Here is a 21929-nt window from a genome sequence, read left to right on the forward strand (position 1 = left end):
GAAGTGGTATATAGACATGAGAAAAATTCCTTATTTTGTTTAAGGAACTTTTTCACAGCAGTTAAACTTGATTCCAGCATCGTGGACTTTACACTGGCCTCAGGTTCAGGATCGTAGTGATCCTCCTTAAATAAAACATTAAAGCCTATTTACGTCCATATGATTTCATTAATTAGTTGACGCCTGAGTCATAAGTTCGTGTTAAATGGTAGAAAGAAAAAAAAAACAAACCTGTTGGCTGGTACCAGTTGACAATTGGAACTTGGCATCGCACAGTTATTTGGTCAGTACATAAAAGTGCGCGAGCGCGTTACCACGCTTCGTCTGTGATCTTTACACTATAATATTGTTCGTTAAATCATTTGTCTAGTGTAATTTTTACATACAATTTGAATTTCGAATATTTTAAATTGACATTGCTAGTTTTATTTAATTCACAATGTCGCGCAACGACACAGTTTTGAATATTGAAAGGGATCCTAAAAATAACACAAAGTTGGACCCTGCGATAGTGGAAATGGTGTTTGGAAGTCCGAATAAACCGAAATCTGCTGACAATCCAGATAATAATATGCATTTAATAACAAACGAGAAGAGGTCATCTGATCCGGTAAGTTTGAGTACATTAATATTTACTTAAGTAGTTTTTCGAGTTAGATACATTAAACTGAACGTCCAACATAACGCACACTTATTTGCATATTATTTTAAATAAATCAAGGACATATATTACATCAAGTACTTTTTTTTTTAATGGCTGAAAATGGCATGGTAACCCCGCCTGCGCTATCGGTATACACCGGCGGGGTACCAGTGAGGGGTGATAGGTCATGATGAAAAAGCTGGTCAGTTAGTCCATCGTGACGAATTCAACGATAAATTGATCACGATAGTTTTCAGAGGAAACCGCGTGGAGGCCGACCTGATAAGGTATATTGATAGCAATGAGGACTAACCTCCCCATTACTAACAATACCTTCCCCCACATCAAGTTACTATTACATCGGTTACCACTTTCCATCAGGTGGGCCGTCAGCTTGTTTGCCAGTCTAAGTTATATAAAAAACTCTTAATTTAAAAAAAAATATGTATATTACCTTTAAAAAATTATTGAAAACTAGCTTTTTGCCCGCTACTTCGTACTAGTGGATTGCAGAAGTAGAATAATCAATAAAAAAACACTTCTAGATGGAGTCTAGAAATAAAACGTACCTCAGTTTTTAAGTTAGATCTCCAGGAATACAAAAGTGAAACCCGCATATAATTTTTGCTTGATACCGGAACAAATATGTAGACAGACAAAATTAAAAAAAAAATATTGTTTTCGTTTCAATTAGTCTTATTGCAACACACCATGTAATTTTTTTTTAAACATCTCTCATGTAACATCTAATTACAATTTTATTATTATTTAGGAAAATAATGGAATTAAATAAATTGCATTCAAATACATTCAGCCGTATGAGTGATGAGTTGGGTACAACCAAAATTCCTAACAATCTTACAAACTTAGCCTCCACGTGGTTCCCCCTGGAAACCATCGTGAACAATTCTTGTTGAGTTCGTCACGATGGGCTAACTGACCTACTTCATCCTCATCTATCATTCTTCACTGGTGCCCCGCCGGTGTATACCGATAGCGCGGGTGGGGTTACCATTCCATTATCATCCATTAAAAAAAAATCTTACAAACTATCTTCCTTATCTAAAATTTCAGTAAAATTTCTTAATTTCTCACTGGAAGAATATAATTACATAGAACCGTGACGCTGTGAATGTAAACACTGGTAATATCGATGTCACGTCACTTGCATAGACTAGTGTCTATGTCATATTTTAGGCGCAGTGACGTCGCACCGCCAAACTCGACGCGTGTTAATAGTTTCCATATATTTTTTTTCTTAACTATGAGTTATGTATATATTTAATTGTGTATATATTATATATGTATGTGTATGTATGTATCTATATATGTTTGTATATGATAATATTTATATAATAGTGCGCCACCTACCCTTTGTCTTTTTCACAATGTCCTCTACCCAAAGGTTGTCTGGAAGAGATTGCTTAGCGATAAGGCCGCCTTTTGTATCACTTCTCATTAATATTTACTATGTTTGTTATTTCTCTTTTCACTTGGTGCAATAAAGTGTAAAATAAATAATCATTATAATAATATTTAGAGGTTTGCATAAAACTGTTCATCGTCATCACCATCATACTGTCCACTGCTGAACATAAGCCTTCCCCAGAAGGGGAGTTTTGCTAGTGAATACCCCGCTTGGCAGACAAGTTAGCAACCGCAGTTAGACTTTTAGTGATGTTTTAAGAGGGACGCTGCTGCCCATCCTTCGCGCTCCCTTAGTCGACTCTTACGACAGCCACGGGAAAGGAAGAGGTGGCCCATTCTATGCCAGGAACCACACGGTAGAGAATTATTAATAAAAATTTAATTTTTTTTTATACAACTTAAAATGGCAAACAAGCTAACGGTTTACCTGATGGAAAGTGGTAACCGTCGCCTATAGACATGAGCAGTACTATGGACATAACAGAGTATACTGTTTCACCCATGATACCCCCTATGTGTTGCCATTCCTGAGGACTCGGGTGTTATTCCTCTGTACTCAGTAAATTCACGCCATATCCCACCCTTCAAACCGAAACACAGCCATGCAAACACAACTGCTTCACGGTAGAAACACGAATGGGACAGAGGTACCCAAGCAATCGACTTTTGTACAAAGTCTCCCTCTGGTAATATAGTATACCTATGATGATATCACTTAATAAACCACATTCCTAGATCAAATTCACGTGAAAAAGACGAATTCGGTTTTTGTAAGATCGCCCCATCTACTACAATAATCTCAAATCTCTCGATTTAAAATATATCAAAAATCGATATTTTTGCATAAGATCAGAAACTCTCTTCTGGAATAAATAATAAGTAAGGTATAACTTTAAATAAATTAATTTGCAAAAATAATTAGAGCGATGAGCCCCAACATGCAATCCATAATCAAAAGGAAAATAAACAAAGATATTGTGTGTTGGAATGCAGCCATTTGTTGGCACGAGCCATTGCAATGCTCGGTCGGATCTAACGCGAAACATGTGTCATTTTAATTAATTATTCAATAGGCAACCAGCTCATTTACATTTAATTGGATTATTATTTATTTATAATTTAGTGTACACAAAAATTACATAGTTAAAGTATATATTAAATGAAGATGTACAACAGGCGAGCTTAACTCTGTAAGAGTTCTCTTTCAGCAAACCTTGAGTGGAAAGGAGCATTAAATATTGTTCATTGCATCCATCATTTTCGAATAGTATACCTGCATTGCATTGCATTTCTGAATAATCATAGAATCGGTTCTAGATCTGATACATATATGGATGTATATTGGAAATTCCAACAAAATGTATTACTAACATAAGAACTTTTTGTTGTAATATTTTTTCACTTCATTTCCTATCTAACAGCTCCACTTTGCCACTTACTACATTTTTCAGCGAGTCTCTTCACCTCTCGATACGACACGACACCAATTCCTTCCTTGATCTGCCTGATGTAATTATGCCTTGTTCTTTCCCTTCCCCTCCTTCCTTCTATCTCACCTTCTATTATAATGTTCATAAGTTCATCGTATCGTATCAACTGTTCCATCATTTTCCTCATTTTTGCATTCAATAGTTAGTAATTTTTTTTATTTGAATTTAAAATATATCAATGGTCATTAATGGGAAAACGAATACAATTCTATTTTTATTTAATTTTGAAGTTTAAAATTTAAATCCAAATATGATGTAGTTTAGAGATGTTTTAAGAGAGACGCTGCTGGCTAATCCTCGCCCTCCCTCAGTCGGCTTTTACGACACGCACGGGATAGGAAAGGGTGGCGTATTCTATGCTGGGACCACATGACCATATATTAAATAATATAAATTTACAATATAACCTAACCGTGTCCAAAGTTCATTTTTTAATCCACTAAGTAGTTTTTTGCGTGAAACAGTAACAAATATTCTTACAAACTATAGGTTACAGCTAGGTGACCTAACTCAATAACCGGTTTTTGGAATGGAATGTACGAAACCTGTAGAGGGATTTTTGACAAACCGGTTTGCTATCCATCATCGGACTAGGTCATAACAAAATATACAAAAAAAGTATAATTTTACATCTATGAAGAATTTCTTAGTAATTGTAAGTAGTAATAATAAAATTGTAACTAAACAATGTCTGTACATGGGAGATATTTAAGAAAAACTGATATAAGGGGACTTAATAATGCCAAAAGCAACCTTCCCTATGTCTTGCATTGAAACTACTCAATGATATTTTGAGCCGGTATCCGCAATTGAACGTATTTGCTTCCAACTTGCTGGAGTTTCGTTGGACCACAGAGTGTTTGGTTTCAGAGATTTAGGATCTAATATTATTTCTAGTTAAGTTATTTTTTTTTATATATATTATTTATATTTAAATGTATTATTCCTTTTTTTATATATGTATGTTATTGTACTGATGCTTTCCTGGGTGGGCGTATTGGGAGACTATAAAGCTCACCCAGTTGATGTAATAAATATACAATATTTTTTTGAAATTTTGTCCTTATATTTGTTCTAGCTTTATGCAAAAACTACTGCACCAAATTGGATACAGTTTTCAAACTTGTGTTTCTGAAGGTCTAACTTAAAAATTACTTAACAAAACTTTTAGATGGCGAACCAATAAATTTTAGAAATTTTGTCTTACTTTCTGTATATTTATTTTGGCATCATGCAAGAACTACTGCACTTAATTGGATGCAATTTCACAGTTGTGTGTAAGGTTTACCTTAAAAATTGGTGTAGATATGTTTTATCTTGACACGCCATCTACAAGTGGCCTATATCATTGATTTTCTGCTTCTGAAATCCAGATATAAGTAGTAGAACGTGAATTTACAGAGTACAGAGGAGTAACACCTGAGTCCTCATGAATGGCAACGCATGGGGGTATCATGGGCAAAACAGTATACTCTGTTATGTCCATGGTACTGCTCATGTCTATAGGCGACGGTTACCACTTTCCATCAGGTGAGCAGTCAGTTTGCCATTCTAAGTTGCATAAAAAAAAAGAACTACTGTACCAAATTGGATGCAGTTTCACAGTTGTGTGTAAGGTCTAACTTATAAAATGGTGTAGATTTTATATTGCTACTACCATCCAATATTTGATTTTCTTAGTTCTGAAATCCAAACGTAAGTAGTAGAGGGTAAAAAGCAATAAATACTTATTAATTATACAGTTGTAATTGTAAAGTAACGTCTGATCTAGCCTTAGATCCTTATGCCTTAATGCCTTAGATCTATATCTTATAAAATCACAAAATCAACGATTTACCCACGGGAAATCCCGTAGGTATTTTCGCGTGACATCGATCGCCGCCAATTTATAAATGAAACAGGTTTATTTCTCGTAGATGTGACGAATTTGCATTCCGGAAAAACGAGACGTGTTTGTAACGCTGACGTATGCCATGTAGAAATTACTATAAAGCGTATAAAAGATATAATGCAATCTACCACTTGGATAAACTGTGTCTATCATCACACAAATAGCTTACAAGTTTACGTAACGTAATGCAGGAAACCATAATAGGTATAAGGAAGTAAAGCCTATGTGAGCAATTAAATACTTTATTAATAAACACACTTCTATTATACATACTTAATACTTGATTATTGACTTGATTATCACGATGGTTTCCCATGGAAATCATCGTGATTACCGCTATGGGGAATAACAACTTGATTACTAACAATCCCTTCCCCCTAACAATGGGGTTATTGGACCCCATCACTAACAATTCCTTTCATTCATCCATCGTGGTGTAACGACGCTATGGTTACCAAAAGGTACAGCGTATGTTCATGGCAATAGGGCCACTTTTTAGGGAGATTTCTTTAATAATTTATTAATTATTTTCCGAAACTGTTGAACTGTTTCTTAAAACATGAAAATGCATTAACAATACCTCTTGTACTATTGACGAAGCTGTATACATTGGCGCTGGTATAGGATGTTGAACTAGGATTGACGAAGAATTATCCTTTATGAATAATTGAATTTTAAAATATCTACGTAGATTATTATAATAAAATATTGATGACGTGTAGGGTCGTCGACCTCGCCCACACTGTTGACTCAATCGCTTAACATAACTTATTGTACCATATCCGTATGACCTTCGAACGTACAAAAACTGTATTGAACACTATTTGCGCCTCATCTCAATATCGTTGATAACTGATTGCAACATACTGTAACAAAATAACGTAATATCATTGCTAGAATCTGGATCTTAAATAAATAATTATTATTTTTTTGTTTTTATTTAAGTAAACTTAATTATGAGTATTTTATTCATTTATTTTTAGGAAAACATACAGCGTGATTCAATCAATACATAGACAAATTACATTAATGTTGAGCCATAAATAGTTTTTACATTTGAGTAATTACACAATCGGTTTTTATATAGGAAAAAAATTGTGAATAATCTTAAAATTTAAATTATCTTAAAATAAAAATTTTCAATTGACTTCAAGAAAAGGAAGGTTTTCAAATTCGGTTGTATTTTTTTTTATTTGGTAAAAAATTTTTGGTTGGACTCATTAAAAACTAAAAAAATAAAAATAGAATTTTTCATTCAATAACACTAAATTGAAGAACAGCTGCGAGTGTACTTAGACATACAAGGAAGTAGATATATATAGTCGAGGAATATATTATAATTTATTGAGAGAATTGTTTATGTTCCACATTTCTCCGTAGCGTACATTACAGACAGCGTGAGGAAATTTGGCATGACCAGAACCGGAGGCGTGGGCGACGAATATAAATACACATCGCACTATTAAAATTAAGGAAAATCGTCGAGTCTTGTACACGTACTCACTCTCTCTACCTATCCAAATATTTAGTAAATTAGTTACTACCATAGACAAAATATTTTCTATGGTATGATTATATGGTTTACCAGTGGAAAGCTTTGTACAAAAGTCGTTTGCTTGGACACCTCTGTCCCATTCGTGTTTACAGGTTTACTAGATACAGAGGAATAACATCTGAGGTCTCTGTACCCTGTAAATTCACGCCATATCCCACCCTTCAAACCGAAACACAGTCATGCAAACACAACTGCTTCACGGTTGAAACACGAATGGGACAGAGGTACCCAAGCAATCGACTTTTGTACAAAGTCGCCCTCTGGTAAGGTACTAATAAATTATAATGAATAATATTATAAATTTTAATTAGTTATTATTACGTGCAAGTTACAAATGGTTAAAAATACAACACACTACAGGTAAATATGATTTTTGTACATGGCAAGTTATTTATAATATTTAATATTAATAATTAATTATAAAAGATTAAGATTATATTTAAATTTACATAATATGTCAATTTATTATGGTCCTTTGAAATGTAATGCTGGAGAAGGATGGAGAAGATTAGCTGGAGGGATCGAATTAGCAATGAGGAGGTCCTACTTAGGATTAAGGAAAAAAGACAAATTATTAGAACTATTGAGGACAGAAGGGTAAAAATGTTGGGACACTTGATACGACACGACGAACTTATGAACATTGTAATAGAAGGTAATATAGAAGGAAGGAGGGGAAGAGGGAGACCGAGACATAGTTACATCAGGCAGATCAAGGAAGGAGTTGGTGTCGTGTCGTATCAAGAGGCGAAGAGACTCGCTGAAAATCGTAATGAGTGGCAAGAGCTCCACCGACAAGAGCGCAGCCCTTAAATAGGATAGATAATGATCCATATCGTGCAACAATAAATTAAAATGTTAGATTAAAAGATAGATTAAAAAAAACCCTCAGAATAGACCTCATTGTATCTTACATTACCCTGCTTGTTGCTATAAAGTGAACATACGACCACAGAATTGTAACAGTAAATAAAACTAATTTACTGGCATAATTTTGTTATATCGTTGCACCGTGCTAAGGCCTTTGTCAAACAATATCGGTCATAGAATCGAGGATATTGAGACTCATTAACGTTGTAAATGTAAACTAGAATTAGTTTACCCGGTATTTGTTATCTATCTGTGTCGTGTAGTGACCCAAACCAACAAATAACATGTAAATTATCTCATGTATATACCTCAGAAATTTCAATACGTTTCTTCTGATGGGGGAAAGGATTGTTAGTAATGGGGACATTAATTCCTATTATACCCTATCAGGTCGATTTCCACGCGATTCCCCCTGGAAACTATCATGACTAATTTATCGTTGAATTCGTCACGACGGACTAACTGGCCTGCTTTTTCATCCTCACCTATCACCTCTCACTGGTGCCCCGCCAGTGTGTACCGATAACGCAGGCGGGTTTACCATTCCCATTTTCACCCATTAAAAAAAACACTTTACTTCTTAAATCGATTTACACATAATTTTATTAGATTAACCGAAAGCAATCTCTTGTTCGTGTTATTTTTTTATTTTATTTCAATGCCGAAGATATCACACACACAGTTAAATACACACACAGTCAAACACGTTTGAAAACAAACTACGTATATTTATTATACTTACGTAACAAAAAATAACACATTTTTTTTGCGTGAAAATGGAATGGTAACCCCACCTGTGCTAACGGGATACGCTGGCGGAGCACCAGTGAAGGGTGATAGATGAGAACGAAAACAGGCCAGTTAGCCTATCATGATGAATTCATCAGGAATTAACCATGACAGTTTCCAGGGGGAACCGCGAGGAGGTCGACCTGGTTGGGTATATTGCTAGCAATGGGATTCTCAGTCTCCATCACTAACAATCCCTTTACCCCCTAAAAATGACACAGTTGATGTCTATTTTCCAAAAAAAAGAAGAAATCGTATAAAATCTAAAATTTGAACTTGAGATCTTTAGAAATTTTTATATAAGTAATAAATCATTGGACAACCACACCCTTACTAAGTTATTAAGTAGAACAATGGGTATGTAAGTGTAAATTACTTGATGTAATTATCATTAATAATTGATGTAATTATTACACGTTGTTTGTAAAAAAAAAATAACAAGTATAGAACTACATCGAAAATAGGTAGAGACACTTAAACAGAAAAGTTATGAGTTAGAATATGACAGTAGAAAAAAATTTACAAAAATCAATTTAAATTAATAGATTTTTTTTGATGGGTGAAAATGGTATGGTAACCCCGCCTGCGCTAATGGGATACGCTGGCGGAACACCAGTGAAGGGTGATAGATGAGAATGAAAACAGGCCAGTTAGCCCATCATGATGAATTCACCAGGAATTAGCCATGATAGTTTCCAGGGAGAACCGCGAAGGGGTCGACCTGGTTGGGTATATTGCTAGCAATAGGATTCTCAGTCTCTATTACTAACAATCCCTTTCCCCCCATTAATAGATATTTATTATCAGACAAAATTATTTAATTATAACAGGAAATAGTGGAAGGCTCGCCCCTTGTCATGTTAGATTCTTACATGCTCGGCCAAAAACGTGGTATTGTCTTAGGTATTGTCGAATGTTACGTTTACCACAACGGGTGCACGATAAAGAAATATGGCCGATTCAGTTAGAATTAATTTTTGCCTTTTTTTTTGAGAGTATGTCACGCTGGGCAATTGCCCTCCTTTCTTTAGAAATCCGGTAAAAATAAACTATCAATACGTTTCAAATTTCTGTAGGTATTAAAAAATTAAAATAGATACGCAAGGTCCTATATGTAACGTACAAACATAGAAATAAGGTACAGAGGAATAACACCTGAGTCCTCAGGAATGGCAATACATGAGGGTATCATGGGCGAAACAGTATACGCTGTTATGTCCATGCTACTGCTCATGTGTATAGGCGACAGTTACCACTTTCCATCAGGTGGGCCGTCAGCTTGTTTGCCATTCTAAGTGGCATAAAAAAAAACCTATAATAAAGGTAAATGGACAGACGGACTAACACGAGGGATTTTCCGAAAGACTAATTATGTTAAACATACAATGTAGATCAAAACTAAAATGTAATAAAAAGTACTCAAGAATGCCTAATGACCATTTTAATTGAAGTAATTATCAATTATAATTATAAGGAATCGAGTGTACACTCATTCAGAAATTGGTTTTCCCCAACGCAACGGGCAATGACGCGGCGACGTTACCACATGCAAGGTTGCGTCTCCATTTACTATCTATTCTGAAAATACGACATTGCAAAAGATGATACGGAGCTATGTATTATAAAAATAAAATTAAGCTCAGTTATTAAAAGGAACCAGCCGTGTGAAGTGGCCCACCTTTTCCTTTCTAGTTCTTATTTTATACCACTGAGTTGGCAAACAAGCATACGGCCCACCTGATGGTAAGCGGTTACCGTAGCCTATGAACGCCTGCAATGCCAGAGGTATTACGGGCGCGTTGCGTGTCGTAAGAGAATTTAATAATCGAGGAATCGGCAACAAAGTTCCTCTTAAAACATATGCCACCTGCCAAGCGTGGCAACTGCTGGCAATAAAATATCAGGTGTTAAAGTCCTAGATAATTATATATCTACATATAGTACTTATAAATAATTTTCAATTTATTGTTAAATTATTAATCTTGTTCCAGCATACTCCAAATACGCTTCACAAGAGCGAAGTGGAATCGAGTCATCCGAGACTACCGTTATTAGAACCGGACAAAGACAAAACAAAACCACCCATTGCAGGTAATCTCACCATTTTTATGCTTCAATTCATTTCAATAATTTTATTGAATTTATTTATATAAATGAAGCAAAACACATAACGATTTATTTTTAATAATGATAATGGAATTGTAACCCCACCCGCGATATCGGTATACACCGGCGAGGCACCAGTGAAGGATGATAGGTGAGCATGAAGTAGGTCACTTAGCCCATCGTGACGAATTCAACAAGAATTGTTCACGATGGTTTCCAGTAGGAACCACGTGGAGGTCAACCTTGCTAGCAATGGGGCTGTCAAACTCCATTGCTAACAACCCCCCCCCCCCCCAATATATCACGATTGTAAAATATAAACATAGCGGCCATAATAATAAAAAATGCTGTATAGTCCCGGCATAGAATGGGCCAGCCCTTCCTTTCCCGTGGGTGTTGTAAGAAGCGACTAAGAGAGGGTGAGGGATAGACAGCAGCGACTCTCTTAAATCATCACCAAAACCTAACTGCAGTTACCAATCCGTCTACCAAGCGTGGTAACTACTGGCAATACCTCCCAAGGGGGAGGCTTATGTTCAGCAGTGAACGGTTAAGGGCTGATATGATGATGGTGATGATGATAATATTATAAATACTATCGTTTATAATGATGGATAGGTATATGTTTGTTACTCTATCACGAAAAAACTACTAAACTAGCATTTAAATGAAATTTGATTCACAGGTAGCTTATATCCTAACTTAGCATATAGAATACTTTATATACTTACTGATGCACGCGAGCAAAGCCGTGGGATAAAGCTAGTGAATACATGATATCAATTGACACTTGACGAAGATTTCTAGACAATTAAAAATATTACATTTTCTGCTTTCCACAGAGTCCGAATTTGATGATATCGACGATGAGAGACCCGTGAATAATGGTCCATACCCTGGAATAGACGACGGCCTGCTCGATCCTGGGGACACAAAAACAGAAGTACCAAACGAAGGTAACGTTCACCCAACACACGTATGGTTGCCAGTTGCAATTTTTTGTCAATATTTTTTTTCCAAATTAATAATTTCGTTTACCTTTAACCAATCACAAACTTGTGTTAGAATCTACTACACAGTAATCAATAAACAAATCATGTATATTATTTTGAATTTACATTCAACTATACGATTTACAAATACCAAAATTTCTCCATACTCATTTCCATTTTCTCCAAAAATAACTTGAACAATTTAATTTCTTCAAAATTTCGCAAAGACAAAAATTTTTACCCAAAAAATTGACAAAGAGATTATTAAAACTTCGGATTATTAAGTTGCTAACCCGCTTGCCAAACGTGGTAACTACTGACAGAACCTTCATGAGGGAGGCCTATGTTCAGCAGTGAACAATCAACGGCTAATATCATAATACAATCTGTCATTTAATCTGACATTTTTCTCTAGCATCCTAATGTACTCGAGTACATCTTAATGACAACTAGAAATTCCAATAAAATGTAAGACTCGTGTTCGCGTCACAGTCGCTCATGACTAAGGATTACGAATTGATTCCAAAACTAGTCGAGTTTTTTTTTATCTAATTACACGTAAGTTAAACTTACCAGTTGTTACATTAAGATATTATATATGCTTATGAAACTTTTAACAATAAAAATGTAAGCCGATTAAACAGTTAGATTATTTAGCCCTTTGACGGAGATTAAGAGGGCAAGTACATTACTAGCAAAAGGGTTGTTAAATGAATTATTAATCAAGATGAATCTTCTCTCCCAAACGACCAGGTCAAGTCTTAGACCTTCTTTCTTATGCTATGCATCATAATTCTTTCGATCTCCTTATCAAAAGTCATTACAGTATATTTTCGTCTTTACTTTTGGGTCTCGGCCATTTCAAGGAACAATACTCGCATATTGTCCACTGTTTATTCATAAAACCTTATCATTTGTTGACTGCGCGATGTTGACCGCCCTTTTATTATGTACCAATTTTAACATTGATAATGACCACAGCATGTCCATTGTGGTTATTATCAAAATAAAACACGTGTCGCTTGAAAGTCGCAATACATTTATTAACATATATCTTTCTTGGTAGCTTAAAAATCCAAAGACTTGGACTTCAACTTTTGTGTAAACAGAGCGAACTTTTTTCTCCGTTGAAACAACTTTCTCTATTCGGCAGCATATTAACAGAAGAATGCGTTGTAAGAGTATATAGAATTAAATAATTATAATTCATATTATTGTTTAATATAGGTATATTGTAGATTGATAGGTGCCTTAAATATCCCAATCCTCCCCATGTGACAAAAACCAACTCTGCATTCATGCACATTATTGTCACATTTGTTTTAGTATAAATACTTATTTTTAATTTGAATTAAAACCTTTATGGGATAGGAATAAAGGGAAAACACTAAACTTCTATAATAACATGCCCTAATGTGATTTTCTTAGATTATATAGATAGAACTTCGAGTTCTCAAAAACGGGTCAACATTTTGTCAGCTAATTGTCAAATTAGACGATACGTTTTTTTTTTTATTGTTCTATATACTTACGCACATAATGTATCTTGACGTATCTATATTTAATTATTTAATAAATAAAATGAGCTTTTACGCATTAAAAAGATGCAAAAAATATAAGACAAATAAATATAGAAGTTATAAAGGAATCGCTCATAACTATTTATCACGCCAAATTGTATAAAAAAGTTGACCCGCTTTTCTCGAAACATTTGTATGGAGACACTCTAATTATATAATCTAAGGTGATTTCCTTCTGTCCAGGTGATGACCACCGTGCAGAGGACGGCTCACACGAGACCCACGACGACGGCGTCGGTACAGACGATGGTAAACGGTGGCTTTTCGGTCATGATGAGGCTGACCATATATACGGTGATTTTACTAATGCACATAGATGTAGAATTTATAACTTCATAAGATCACACGAGAATCAATCAAATGTTTGAATTTTTAAAAGTTAGTTTTTTGATTGCGTCAATTTATTATCTAGAATTGTATTTTGGGCTGAGTGTATTGAGGAAAACCTGACTACCTAGACATTAATTAACGTACAAAATCTCAAGGACTCTTGTAGTCATCTGTAATTTACCTATTCACCGTTAGTGTAATAAAACCCAAACTTCTTTTTTTTTATATGTTTGTTTAAAACGGAATTATCAAATTTACTATTAAATAGAACGGAATAATGGTAAAAATGTAACAAAACCAATTTGTTAAAGTGAATTTTATATTTTTTTTCTACGCTTTAAAACTTTTAAGAATTATCATTAAAAAAAAAAATTTCTGAAGATGGAGGCATCTATGAGCACGATCTATAAGGATCAATAATAACACGAATATTTGATTGTTTGTCTGTGATCTGATATTCAAAATTTATATCTAAGCTCTTTATAATATTTATCAAAAATAAAAAACGGTATCGTGATTTGGCAAAGCTGATTTTTCAGTATCTTATAGTCGATGGAGTTATGAATTATTACCAATAAACCTATAACATTTACATCACTCTTATAATTAACTTTGTTAGAAATTTGATTACAGTTTAATTTCTATGTAAGCATGTTCAGAGTAGTTTGAATGAAGTCATTTTGATTATAATTAAAAAAAAAACCTGTTCCCTCATTTGCATGCAGTGTGGAGGTAGCATAGATATTGTAAATAAAAGGCCTGTGTGATTTTTCGAAATAGCATGCCTTATCTATGGAATTTAATAAAATTTACGATTTGGTTTATGGGAAGATGAAATAATTAACTGTTTAAGGTTATTTCGCGCCACTACGGTACATACACTTATGCGTACATTTGTATCATAATAATGGCGTAAGTTTGCATGTTTTATTCATTATTATATACATAAAGTGTATCTTTACCGCATACCAGATAATAAATTTGTTTGTGGGTAAAATATAAATGATAACCTATATAACCTATACCATTGATATGTGAGTTGAGGTAAATAAATTACTTTATTGGGATATAACTATATTCAGCTAAAAATGTTTCAATGTTTTTAGTTTTATTTATACATGTACCAGAGGGAGACTGTACAAAAGTCGTTTGCTTGGGTGTTTCAACCGTAAAGCAGTTGTGTTTGCATGGCTGTGTTTCGGTTTGAAGGGTGGGATATGGCGTGAATTTACAGGGTACAGAGGAATAACACCTGAGTCCTCAGGAATGGCAACGCATGGGGGTATCATGGGTGAAACAGTATACTCTGTTCTGTTCATGGTACTGTTCATGTCTATAGGCGATGGTTACCACTTTCCATCAGGTGGGCCGGCAGCTCGTTTGCCATTCTCAGTTGTATAAAAAAAATGTACATTGCATGCTGATCCGGTGCCACTCTTAAGGGAAATGTCTGTTCACTGAGATAGTTGCAAATTCACAACTGAACTTGTTTCACTGTACTGTTTAGCGGAGCTGTATCAAATTACGCGAATCTATATTTTTAGTGTTTATTATGTAATCTAATTCGTGTAGTTTCCGGTATACAATATATTAGACAGACTTCCTTTCCTGTGGGTGTCGTAAGTAGCGACTAAGGTAGGGCGAGGGATGGGCAGCAGCGTCCCTCTTATAACATCATTTAAAGCCAAACTACGGTTGCCAACCCGCTTGCCAAACGTGGCAACTACTGGCTAAACCACCCTTATGGGGGAGGCTATATTCAGCAATGGACAGCTAACGGTTGATACAAATATAATTTAATTACATTAATAGAAAAAATACTACTTAGTAATTTTTCTATTAATGGGCGGCTAGTCACTTACCATCAGGTTAGCCGCATGCTCGTTTGCCCCCCGTGTTATAAAAAAGAAATTAAAAACATTGATTGTTTAATATCTATTTCGAAAAACACAGTACTCTCAGTTTTATTATTCCTGTGATGAAATTCTTATGAATTTCTTTCTGTATAAATTAGTAATAAAATAGTGATTTTCCAAAATAATAAGTACATTAGTAAAATAGATATTTATCAAGCAAATCAATTGCTACATAGTAATTAGGTAACTTATTAACAATTCTTCTATTTGCAGGAACAAATGGTATTGACACGAGATTTGGCATCGACGATAGACCGGGCTCTCCTTTACCCGGGGTAATAAATAAATACATTATTTTAAGCAATTTAGATTAGATAATAAGCTAATATACTGATATTGCTACATGGTCCCTGTATAGAACGGACCACACATTCCTTTTTCATAGGTATTGTAAGAGGCAAAGGGAACTAGAAGGTTTAGGGATGGGTAGCAGTGTCTCCCTTAAAGCTTGACCAAAAGCCTAACTGTGGTTACCAACTCAACTGCCAAACGTGGCAACTACTGCCAAACCTGGCAACTACTACCGAAATCTCCCCTAATGGGTGAAGCGTATGTGGAGTGGACAGTTAATGGCTGATTTGATGATGATAATAAAAAAGCTGACAGTCCACCTGACGACAAGTGTTAGCCGTTTACCATGAATATAACACAATATATTGCGATGACTATGGTACCCTTATGTGTTGCCATTCTGTTGTTTTGTTAAGTATATACCCATAAGTTGATATATACCACCTTTCAAATCGAAGCCATAGCCATGAAAACACAGCAAATTTACTGCAGAAACAAGAGTAGGTATAACTAACCCTAAAAAAGAGAGCATCTATCTTTCTTTCTCCCTCTGTCTCTCTCTCTGGTAGTAATAAATTGATCGCAACAGTAATCCTACTAATATTATAAATGTAGATGTTTGTATGTTTATGAGTAAATTACGCTTAAACGACTGAATGGATTTGAATAAATCTTGGTACACCGATAGGTTATATGCAAATAGAGGATACTTTAGCAATTTACGCGGCCAGAGCCGCGGGGAATAGCTTGTAAATTAATTACATGTGGGTATAAGAATTAATTTATTTTTATTGTACAGGTAATTCCGGACGTGAACACTTACCAACAGAAGAAGAACTTGGCGCAAGGCATGATGGACCTAGCACTATTGTCCGCCAATGCGAACCAGCTCCGATACGTCATAGAGACCGCCAATGGACACCCTTACTACTACTCGAGTCTCACATTCATCACACTCAGCATTATATTGCAAGTAAGGCATAAAGCAACCAAAGTACTCAGTACCGATCTTAAAGGCAGAAAGGAAAAACAATACCGTGGGCATTACCCTTACATAGACTTATTTGCCGACGGAACAGTATTGTTTATTTTATCATAGACATCAAACATTCTATCTACGATTTTTTTTTCAATGACCTACCCAAAGATTGTCTGGAAGAGATTGCTTAGCGACAAGGCCACCTTTTGTATCACTTCTCAATAAAACTTGCTGTATTATTTTTATAAATGTTGCAATAAATTGTAAATAAATAAATATCTCTCTGTCTGATGCCGGAACAAACATGCATTTTTATTCTGGCTTCATGGAAAATCTGCTGCACCAAATTGGATGCAGTTCTCCCAATCCTATTCCTTAAGATTAAGGTTCATATTTTTGCTTACCGAAATGTAGCAACGTCGCAAATATGTGTCAATTTTTATTTTAAATATTGACACATTATTTAAAGTGTTCTGCTAGCTATATATAGCTATTTGGAAAGTTTCAAAGTAGAATATCGAATAAGTGCAAAATTTTAAGTGCTATATTTATATGCAAAGTATTCTATGATTGTTGGACATTGACAGATAAAAGCGACGTTGCAACAGTACGAACGCTCTTATAATCCGGGGGCCTACCATGAAATGAAATTCCGAAGTTTCGGACTCAATTTCGTATTTTCTTTCATATCTAATACGGCCCAGTAAATGGAGCTTAACATTTCGTTCGTCACAAATCCTACCATAAAAGTCCAAAGGAATAATAATTTAATATTTTTAATGTTTTTAAACGGTAAGTATTATGTAATTTTAACGTCAAATTTGTGTTTCGTTCGGCTCCGAAATTTCGGTAAACATTTCATGGCAGACCCTCTGGTGTATATTTATCTTGCTAAGCCATTTAAAAGTGGTTATCTACTTTCAAAATCCACGCACATGTCGTTACTAAATAATCCTAAATATCTTTCCACGTATTCCAGATCGCCGTTGGCATCGGCCTAATAATGAACAGCAGATACAACGTCAAAGACGAGAAGGACATCTGCAAAGCGGACAAGATCAACAACATGACGGTGCTGGGCGTGTTCCTCATCACCATTGTGAACGTGTTCATCACCTCGTTCAGCGTCGCTCCCACCAGCACCGGGGTGGTCCCCACCGTGGCCGTCCAGTCGAATATACAGCAGGCCGGATAGTGTTAAGTGGTCATACTCGAGTGAGGTATCTATTTAAACCTAAGAGCACCTTAATACACCTGGTGTATAAAACGACAACTTGTAGAGGACGCTCAGTGCATAACTCAATTTTATCGTGTTTTTGTCATTCTCCATTGTCTATGGTATTATATTTTTTGTAAAAGTTCCTATCGTATTAGAATCATTTACCAAAATCTAATACGATAGTGGCCTGGTTAGTGCAGGACACTAGTTTTAATGCTCAAAAGATATAGCTACCACAAATTGAAAACGTATTTTACCTTCTAATACGAGGTTTGTCCGGAAAGTACGTATAAAAGTTTTTTAAAAATTTTATTTTACAATTATTCAGGTAAATCAATTTTATCCCCTTCAAAGTACTCCCCCTGTGACATAATGCACTTGTGCCAACGCCGTTTCCACTGTGAGAAGGCTCCTTGAAAGTCCTCTGGTTGTAGGTTTCTCAGCTGCCCCGTCGTAGCTTTTTTTATCTCATTTATGTCCCCCAAATGCCGCCCCCGAAGTACCAATTTGGTTTTTGGGAACAAGAAGAAGTCACACGGGGCCAAATCCGGCGAATAGGGGGGTGTTCGGTCACCGTAATGGAATTTTTACTCAAAAACTCACGGACAACAAGAGAGGTGTGGGCAGGGGCATTGTCGTGGTGAAGAATCCAACGCCCCTCTCGCGCCAATTCTGGACGAACTCGTGCCACACGAGCTTTGAGGCGTCTGAGCACATCGACGTAGAATTTTCCATCAACTGTCTGGCCTGGAGGGACGAATTCTTGATGGACAATCCCCCGAACATCGAAAAAAACAATCAACATTGTCTTGACATTTGAGCGGGATTTTCTTGATTTTTTTGTTCGTGGTTCCCCGGATGTCTTCCACTCTTTGCTTTCACGGCCATTCTTGCCGAGTTTCGAGAGAAACTTGATTACGACGCGCTGCTCTTCAACGGAAGCGGGCTCCATGCCGACGGGGTTTCGTTAAGAGGTAACTTCACAGATGGCGTGACAAGCCAGTTCGCACCGCACGGCGGTCAGACCAGAACTGAAGCATTGTTAGGGACATAAGGAAGGGGTCCTGCGCTTACCTGGCCTCCCCACTCCTCTTTCTCGCATTCCAGAACACTTTTATACGAACTTTCCGGACAGACCTCGTATAATGTAATGGAATTTGATTAAAAAGAGGAAATTGCATGTATGTTATGCATTTGTATGTAAGTATGTACAATTTGTGGTGTATACAAGATACATACAAGCTATTGCTTGGAGACTTATTCTTAATCATGTAAAAGAAATTCAAATTTTGAAAAAAAAAAAACAATCGATTTTCAAATATAATTAGTTATAGTTTATAATAATAATATGCTTATGAATGTAATCCTAGACGTGGTATATAGAGGCCTTATCGACTGTTACCGTTCTAATGATCTTAACACTCGACATTCCAACATTTTGGCAAGAGAATCTAGCGTGTCGTGTAGCGAGCTTACCGCCATCTTTGTTAAGTATTTTTCATTATGGGAAAGTTAGCTCGACATTTAATTGTGCCATCCATGTTTTTGCTGCTAATGGCTTCAATTCTGAGTTGCAATTTCTCTAAATTTATCTTTAAAATGAAAATTTCAATTTGACATCACAGCGACATATTTATTCTAAGGACCAATATGAACTAAATCTCTAATCGATGTATGTGAATATTATTATAAATTTAAATATTAGGTTAAGAAATAAAGATGGTAACGAACGAATTCATCCTTTCGATATTATATATTGGATCTGTACTGATATCTATCTATTCTTAATAAATCTTGATAATTATATTTTTATGAACAAACATAAAATAGTTATAATTTTTAACGAAACATATGCTCTTGAAAAAGGACTGTATATTTTACGAAATAATAAGACGGTCGCTGCTAGTGGTAGAGAAAAATATAATAAAGAATCATGACATTGTCAGATATCAAAAAACAAAATAAAAATATAAAATTTAAAAATATTCTCTAAAAAGGTGCGTTCTGCACAATAATATTATAAATAATAAGATGTAATATTACGATATAGTGTGAATAATGGTCAAATAAAATCTTAATTATTTTTAATGACATGTAAATATTTACACTGAATGGATTCGAGTATTGTACTTATATACAACTGATTCTTATATCTTTGCTTTCACCATTACAAGCTATTCATGTTAATTAATATAGAAATAATAAGCTAAAAGAGCTGCTAAAATTTAGTGTAATTATACCAAAGTTGTACTATATACATACATAGTTGTAAGGAATTCTAGAATCATGCAAAAGAACTGATAATAATCTTCAAAGGGGGATAGATCTCACTTTATGAATCTTGTAAGTACTCTTTTATTTCTAAATATCTAGTTACTTGCAATCTCAAAATGATAAATATAATAGCGAGTCATGTTTTTTTTTAATGAGTTTTTTTAATGGATGATAATGGAATGCTAACCCCACCCGCGCTATCGGTATACACCGGCGGGGCACCAGTGAAGGATGATAGGTGAGGATGAAGTAGGTCAGTTAGCCCATCGTGACGACTTCAATAAGAATTGTTCACGATGGTTTCCAGGAGGAACCACGTGGAGGTTGACCTAATAGGGCATATTGCTAGCAATGGGGCTGTCAAACTCCATTGCTAACAATTTCCTTTTCCCCTTTTTTAGTGAGTGATAATGGCATGGTAACCCCGCCTGCGATGAAGGAGCAAATTTGGATATCGGAATTATCGATTAAGTGCTCGTACTAAGCAAGTACAGTGGTCGTAATGTTCACAAATACGAAATATATGTATCCTATGGGAATATACTTTTTGTTGTACATTAGACAATGTGGTTGTAAGTTAAAATTATTCTAAAGCTATAAAGTTGTTCACAGACGCTCAAATTTTGCGCATTTATATAAGTAATCAAATTGTATTGAAACTAAATAATGTTCTTTTCCCTATTGTAAGCTACTCATCGTTGACTTTTAGTTAAGCAATTTCTTGTAAATACAAATTATAAAATGTACTAAGTACAATAAATATTATACTTTTTTTAACGTATTTTATTATTTTATTCCACAGTCAGCGTCAATAAAATGTACATAATGGAATCACAAAATGAAAATTATAATTTCTCTCAATGCGAACATGTCAGGTTTTTTATAGTGATTTAGAGTTTTTTTTTTAATGGGTGATATTGGTATGGTATAATGGTATAACCCCGTCTGTGCTATTGATATACACTGGCGGGGCACCAGTGAGGGATGACAGACAGACAGACAGAGAAGATGAAAGTAGGTCAGTTAGCCCATCCTGACGAATTAAACTAGATTTAGTCACGATGTTTTCCAGGGGTAACCACGTGGAGGTCGACCTGACAGGGTATATTGCTAGTAATGGGGCTATTTGACCCCATTACTAACAATCCCTTTTCCCCTATAAATTAGAGTTTACAAGGATCATAATCTCTTATACAAGTTGTAACGAATAACAAGTTAAAATTCAGTAATGTCCCGAAGGTGAGTATAGATTATTTATTATCTCAATGTTATTATTATTACCTACCCTAATTATAAAATACCATGTTCGTAATTCCCTGTTCATACTAAAGATTGACTGGCAGAGAACGCCAATAGCATTAAGTCCGCCTTTTGCATCATATTTTCTTTTGATCAATCATCATCATCTCAGCCATTATCCGTCCACAGCAGAACATAGGTCTTCCCCATAGACCGCCATAAAGAACGGTCCTGAGTCACCTGCATTCACTGAATACGGTCGTTACTCCGTCTAGTGGAGGGCGGAGGGTCGGCCTACATTGCGTACCGTACGAGGTCGCCTCTCAAGAACCTTTCT

The 21929-nt window shown here is 35.3% G+C and overlaps 1 protein-coding gene across 3 annotated transcripts; it reads left to right on the top strand.

Annotated features, from left to right (window-relative positions):
• The first annotated feature begins 213 nt into the window (after positions 1-213).
• LOC113510958 (ninjurin-A) lies at positions 214-21134 on the top strand. Of its 3 annotated transcripts, none has more exons than XM_031910974.2 (7): positions 214-610; positions 10658-10757; positions 11615-11728; positions 13528-13638; positions 15804-15865; positions 16681-16854; positions 17840-21134. In XM_031910974.2, the coding sequence occupies exons 1-7, from the start codon at positions 440-442 to the stop codon at positions 18053-18055; spliced, it is 948 nt and encodes a 315-aa protein (XP_031766834.2). In that variant the 5' UTR covers positions 214-439; the 3' UTR covers positions 18056-21134. The 3 variants fall into 3 exon arrangements, with proteins under 3 accessions (XP_031766834.2, XP_031766835.2, XP_052748627.1); XM_031910975.2 differs by having other exon boundaries at positions 218-610; positions 13528-13593; XM_052892667.1 differs by lacking the exon at positions 214-610 and adding an exon at positions 10318-10570.
• The last annotated feature ends 795 nt before the right edge of the window (positions 21135-21929 follow it).

The sequence above is a fragment of the Galleria mellonella genome, unplaced genomic scaffold (assembly GCF_026898425.1).
Source record: "Galleria mellonella isolate WM207_F2 unplaced genomic scaffold, CSIRO_AGI_GalMel_v1 utg1634, whole genome shotgun sequence".
Classification (NCBI taxonomy): Eukaryota; Metazoa; Arthropoda; class Insecta; order Lepidoptera; family Pyralidae; genus Galleria; species Galleria mellonella.

Coding starts and splice junctions, on each gene's coding strand:
- LOC113510958 (XM_031910974.2), top strand. CDS start 440: ATGTCGCGCAACGACACAGTTTTGAATATTGAAAGGGATCCTAAAAAT. Junction 611..10,657: donor AGAAGAGGTCATCTGATCCG/GTAAGTTTGAGT, acceptor ATCTTGTTCCAG/CATACTCCAAATACGCTTCA. Junction 13,639..15,803: donor TGAGGCTGACCATATATACG/GTGATTTTACTA, acceptor TTCTATTTGCAG/GAACAAATGGTATTGACACG.